The sequence below is a fragment of the Miscanthus floridulus genome, chromosome 6, assembly GCF_019320115.1.
Source record: "Miscanthus floridulus cultivar M001 chromosome 6, ASM1932011v1, whole genome shotgun sequence".
Lineage (NCBI taxonomy): Eukaryota > Viridiplantae > Streptophyta > Magnoliopsida > Poales > Poaceae > Miscanthus > Miscanthus floridulus.
This window is the reverse complement of record NC_089585.1, coordinates 17,077,392-17,083,391: the sequence shown is the minus strand read 5'-3', so window position 1 is coordinate 17,083,391 and position 6,000 is coordinate 17,077,392. Positions and strand designations below refer to the sequence as shown.

The 6,000-nt window shown below is 48.0% G+C and overlaps 1 protein-coding gene across 1 annotated transcript; it reads left to right on the top strand.

The window, feature by feature from the left end:
* The first annotated feature begins 3,725 nt into the window (after positions 1-3,725).
* Positions 3,726-5,905, top strand: LOC136461755 (uncharacterized). Its single transcript, XM_066461062.1, has one exon. It carries the CDS (start codon positions 3,726-3,728, stop codon positions 5,799-5,801), a length of 2,076 nt encoding a protein of 691 aa, XP_066317159.1. The 3' UTR covers positions 5,802-5,905.
* The last annotated feature ends 95 nt before the right edge of the window (positions 5,906-6,000 follow it).

Here is a 6,000-nt window from a genome sequence, read left to right as displayed (position 1 = left end):
GTCTTTTTTTTTTTTTTTTTTTGAGTTGAAGAGGAGCACTCGTCTATGTGCAGCCAAGACACCGAACAGGCTGGCAGCCCAATGAGAAGCTTGGAAGCCCAAACCAGCTAAACCATGGGTCTTTTCACGCATCTAATCCAAATCAACTTTCTTTTTCGGATTTATTAAACAGCCAATATTTTAAAGCCAATATCTCACTCACCCGAGTTCCGAGTCCATAGATTCTTGTTCCTAAATTCATTTAAATTCAATCCCTATCCATCCGTACCAGTTTCATATTTTTTAGTGCTTATTATTTAAATTTCAATTCAAATTTAAGTGCATTTTTCGTTTTATTTTGTGCATAATTAGCTGACAAAGAGTTCGTGACCGACGTGGAGCAGAAGCTAGGAGTCCTGTATAATCTCAGTTTGCAGGCCAGTACCACTAGCCGGAGCCTAAAAACTTTTTTACACACACAGAGTGTGTATATATATATACCTGTAGCTATATGTTTTGTATATATGTATATCATATATAACATCATATACATATACATATAGGGGGATCCGTGTGTCCATCCTGCTCACTCGCAAATTTGTGTCCTGTTCGTTTGTCTTATAATCCTTATTTTCAGCTTATTTTTTTCAGCTGAAACAGTGTTTTTCTCTCACAACAAATCTGCCGGAACACTATTTTAACTTATTTTTTCAGCGAAGCGAACAAGGCTTTGTTTGACACTCGGGAAGCCAGACGATGACCCCATCTCTCTCTGTCCCAAATATTGTATCCTTCCTGGGCACGATTTGACCTTCCAAACTAACATTTTCCTCCTCAGTCGGTGTTTCGAATCACCGACTAGTAAATTTATGATTTATGCGTCTGGCCCGGATGGTGTGCACGAAGGACACAAGAATTTATACTGGTTGCTCGTGTTACCAGCACTAGTTTGTAATAGAGGTTACAAATGGGCGAGAGAGGGAGCGGGTCCCAAGTCTCTAGTGAAAGGGTCAAATGGAGTTGAGTCTCGTTGAGCTCATTCAGCCGTTCAGCGTGCCCTTCGTGGAGCGTCCTGCTACCCCTTTTATAGATGAAGGGAAAGACGCAGGTTACACGAGAGAAAGAAAGAGAGAAAAGCGAGGAGAAAGAAGACCTCCGGGGTCGCGGCGCCCTTCATCTCCTTTACGCGGGTCCCGCCGGTCCTGTAATGATGACGGGAACGGCTCCACGTCACGACCCTGTTCATCACTGGCGCTATACGCGGGCGTCGTCAACCGGTCGTGGCGCTCTGTTCTGTCCCGGCAGGCGACATGGTTAGCAGATACCCCCGTCGGAAGTCGTATGGGGATTAGATAGCATAGCGCCGGCACGCCCGACGCTGTTGGCGACGTGAGTCCTCAGGTATGGCCCGTCGTGGCCGCGGGTCACGTCAAGACGCGCCTAATCCTTTTCTGGAGTTAGAAGTTTGATTCTGGGTTCGTACTCTTAGACCCGTAGTGGTTGGAGGCGGTACGGACCCCCGTCGAGCGAGACGGAATCCCCCTTCGAGGGGTCTAGCGAGGCGAAGTCCGTATCCGAGGGGTCGGGCGAGACGAAGCCCACGCCCTTAGGGTCAGACGTGACGAATCCCTCACCCTCGGGGTCAGACGTGACAGAGCCCGCGCCCGAGGGCTCTGGTGAGACGGAGCCCGCGCTCTCGGGGTCGAGCGTGACAGAGCCCATGCCCTCGGGGTCGGGTGACACGGAGCCCGCACCCTCGGGGTCGAGCGAGACCAAAATACGCTCTTGACTATCCAGATGAGTTAGTGTTCGCGACCATCAGCTTCCTTCTTCTAGGTATCCTTAATACTGATACCCGACAGTAGTAGTACCGAAATCACATCTCATATATTCAGTTTTAGTTCTACTAAGTCTAAAACATTTGGACTCTAGAGTCTCCCGCTACAACTTGAGTTTCCTATTTACTCATACCCGACTTTCATCAACTAGCACTACACTGTCCGCGAAAAGCATATGCCAAGGGATATCACCTTTGTATCCGTCTTGTGACCTCATCCATCACCAAGGCTAAGAGAGATAAGGGCTCAAAGCTGAACTTTGATGAAGTATTATTCTAATTGGGAAAGTCACACGTGTCTCCATCACTTGTTCAAACACTAGTCACAATATTGTTGTATGTGTCCTTAATGAGTCTAACATACTTCGTTGGGATTTTATGCTTTGTCCAAAGCCCAACATATAATATTCCTTAGTGTTTTGTCATAAGCCTTCTTTAAGTTAATGAAAACCAAGTGTAGGTCCTTCTTCTCCCCATACCGCTCCATAACTTATCTTGTTAGGAAAATGGCTTCCATTGTTGATCTTCCTGGAATGAACCCCAATTGATTCATAGAGACCCGCCTTATTCCTCTCAAGAGATGCTCGATAACTCTCTTCCATAGTTCATAGTATGGCTCATCAACTTAAGTCCCCTGTAATTAGTACAACTTTGGATATCTCCCTTGCTCTTGTAGATCGGTACTAATATACTTCTCCTCCATTCATCAGGCATCTTGTTGGACCGAAAAATATGGTTGAAAAACTTGGTTAGCCATAATATAACTATATCCCAAAGGCATCTCCATACCTCGATTGTGATACCATCTGGGTCCATCGCCTTATCCACTTTCATCATTTTCAATGCTTCTTTGACCTTGGATTCTTGGATCCTCCGCACAAAGATCCTGTTGGTGTCATCAAAAGAGTCATCCATCTAAAAGGTTGTGTCCTTATTCTCATCATTGAATAATTTGTTAAAGCATCTCAAGTTTGATCAAATTTGTATAACAAAATATTAACATTTATGATACCAAATACGTATCATTACATTCTTCGTTAATTATATTTTTATAGTATACCTATTTGATGTCATAAATTTTTGTAATTTTTTCTATAATTTTGGTCCAACTTAAGATGTTTTGACTCTTCAAAAAAGTTAGAATGACTTACAATTTAGAATGCACGGAGTAGTTTAGTAATTACTTCTTTCTATCTGGGCTATCCCGTGGATTTAATTCGAATGTTGACTACATGTAATTCCAGCTATCCCTTTCCAACAACTAAACAACTATGCACTGTGCTAATAAAGATATTTGTGCTGCCACATTCAGCCTCGCTTGTTGGATTCAGCTAGGGCTTATCAGCCAACCAATAGTATTTTTCTCTCACAACAAATTAGTACCCGCCAGACTTATCAGTCTAGAATTCAACCAGCGAACAGGCTCATTGTGTTGTGTGTTGCCTCTGGACCTTACTGTCCATAGCAAGCATCTACAGCCTGTTTACGTTGTTTCTTATGTGGGCCTATGTTACCAGCCCACTGCTATGCACTTTGTATAACTCTTGAACTATCAGTTTGTATACCAGTCTTCCTGAGACGGGTATTTGTATCACATTTGGTCCCTATTTAAATGGAGGCGCTTCAGAGCTCTCTCTCTCTCTCTCTCTCTCTCTCTCTCTCTGTGTGTGTGTGTGTGTGTGTGTGTGTGTGTGTGTGTGTGTAGATTTTTCCCACACAAGCACAGATTGCGTATACATCCTCTACACATTCTGCGCCTGCGCTCGCCACTGAAGCCGTAATAGGAATTATAGGATACAGTGTATGGTCATCCTTTACAACGTTGATTCATGTTAAAAAGAAGAGCCTCTAATTTGTGTTGATTGATGGGTGAATGTGAATCTATTTCAGAATCAAGCCAGAGAAATCAATGGCAGGAGCCGAGGTCGTGGTGAATGCATGGAAAGAATGGGGTCTCCAATTGCTTGTGCTGCTCAGCTTCATGCTCCAGGTCACTCTCCTCATCTTGGCGGAGTTCCGCCGGTGCATCGACTCCGGCGTGCTAAGGGTCTTTGTTTGGTTAGCGTACATGCTGGCCGACGCGACGGCGATCTACGTGCTGGGCCATATGTCCGTGACCAGCAGGTCGCCGGAGCATGAGCTGATGGCGTTGTGGGCGCCGTTCCTGCTCCTTCACCTCGGTGGGCAGGACAACATCACCGCCTACGCTGTCGAGGACAACCGGCTGTGGTTGCGCCACTTGCAGACGCTCGCCGTGCAGGTGGCGGCAGCTGCATATGTCATCTACCAATCTTCCATCCTTGGCCTGCGGTCTTTGCTCTGGCCGACCACAATCCTCGTGTTTGTGGTGGGCGTCCTCAAGTACGGGGAGAGAGTGTGGGCGCTGAGGTGCGCGGGTAGCACCCCAGCGGGCAACAATTACCGGTCTCTTGAAAGGTATGCAGTGTTTCGAAGATTCATTTTTAAAGACGTTGCAAGTTCAGAACGTCGGCGGGTAGCCACAAGTAGAGGTGTCCTGGATACGGAAGCCTTCCTACAGATAGCTCACGAACTGCTGGAAGTTCCCAAAGACTTGCTGTTAGAGGGTTCGTTACCCACTGAAGGTTCAAGCACAGATCTGAGTGCAGAGGAGCTATACAAGGTGGTCGAGATGCAGCTCTCGCTGATGCACGACGTGTTCTACACCAAGACGCCTGTGATGCACAGCTGGCATGGCCTCTGCATCCGCATAATTTCCCTGGTAGCCACCGTCGTTGCGTTAGTGCTGTTTCTCCTCCAATTATTGGGTGATCATCACAAGGAATTGTACAGCACATTAGATGTTGCTGTCACTTATGTCCTATTGGTTGGGGCCGTCATCCTGGAGATCACGTCAGTGCTGAGGGTCGTGTTCTCGAGCGGGACTTGCGTGCTCCTGGAAGGATGGAGTAGGCCGCGGATGCGGCGTGCTCCGCCCCTGCGGGTCCACAAGCAAAAAGGACGCAATATATGGCATCTGCTTGCCCGTGTAGTTTCCTCTCTCCGCCGGCTCGTCCATGCAGCAGAGTGGAGAAGAAGGTGCTGCTGGTCGCGCTCCTTGGGGCAGCACAACATGCTTAAGCTGTGCGCTCGCAGCAGCGCCAGCCGAAGCAGCAAGGTCGCGAGATGGATGGGAGTCGAGGACCCGTGGAACATGCTGGCATACTCGTGGTCCATCCCCGTTTCCGCCTCCATCGAGCAGCTGTTGGTGAAGCAGCTGCTCAAGAATGTAAGGCGGAACCCAGATGAGAAATGGAACCCAGATGAAATCATCATGGCACAGGGTCGAGAGGCGATGCAGAGGTGGGGGCTGTACGATGACCTGGACTGGGGTGTAGAGGAGAGCATACTCGTCTGGCACCTCGCCACCGACATCTACCTCTATTGGTACAAGGAGCAAGAAAAAGGCACTGGTCGGCATCAGGACGACGCACAGGCTGATCTTTCCAAGGCAGTCGAGGCGCTCTCCAATTACATGCTTTTCCTCCTCGCAGCACGTCCCTACATGTTGCCTCCCTCCGCTGACCGCAATGCCTATGCCCAGATGTGCTATGCAATGCTGCCCCCAAAAGGAAAACGCAAGGATGATGCTCTGTCTGCTCTGGAATTCAAATCAGCCCAGGATCTGGCCAGCTCACTACGGCGCCTCGGGGACACATTGGGCACTGGATCACCTCCCATTACACTTCAACCTCCTGTTGAAGTATTAGGCAGGTATGATGCAGCAACGTGGGAAACAGGAGCTGAACTTGGTGCGAAGCTCATCGGCGAGGATCGCTTAGTAGGCAAATCTACCGGTGACATGCTGGAGATGATCGTCCAAGTGTGGTTGGAGATGCTGTTACACGTGGGCTACCGATGCAGCGCCTACTCTCATGCCAAGCAGCTCAGCAATGGTAGTGAGCTCGTCACCGTCGCTGCTCTCCTTGTGAAATACGTCACACAAGGTATGCACAGTGGCTCGTGACCATGCTTACTCTATAGTCTCTACTACGAAAGATCTATCTGTGATGAAGAGGGCCCCGGCAATGTCTTGTGGGGGGCGTTGAATGAAGATCTCAAAGACATGTAATAGGCTCGATTAGCTCGTTAGTTCTTTATGTCGATGGTTCTGGCGTTAGACCTTTTGTTCAAATTTGCTGTGGTCTCTGTGGTTTTATCCCGTA

What these genes read in the sequence shown, in the direction of transcription:
- LOC136461755 (XM_066461062.1), top strand. Translation starts at nt 3,726, where the DNA reads ATGGCAGGAGCCGAGGTCGTGGTGAATGCATGGAAAGAATGGGGTCTC.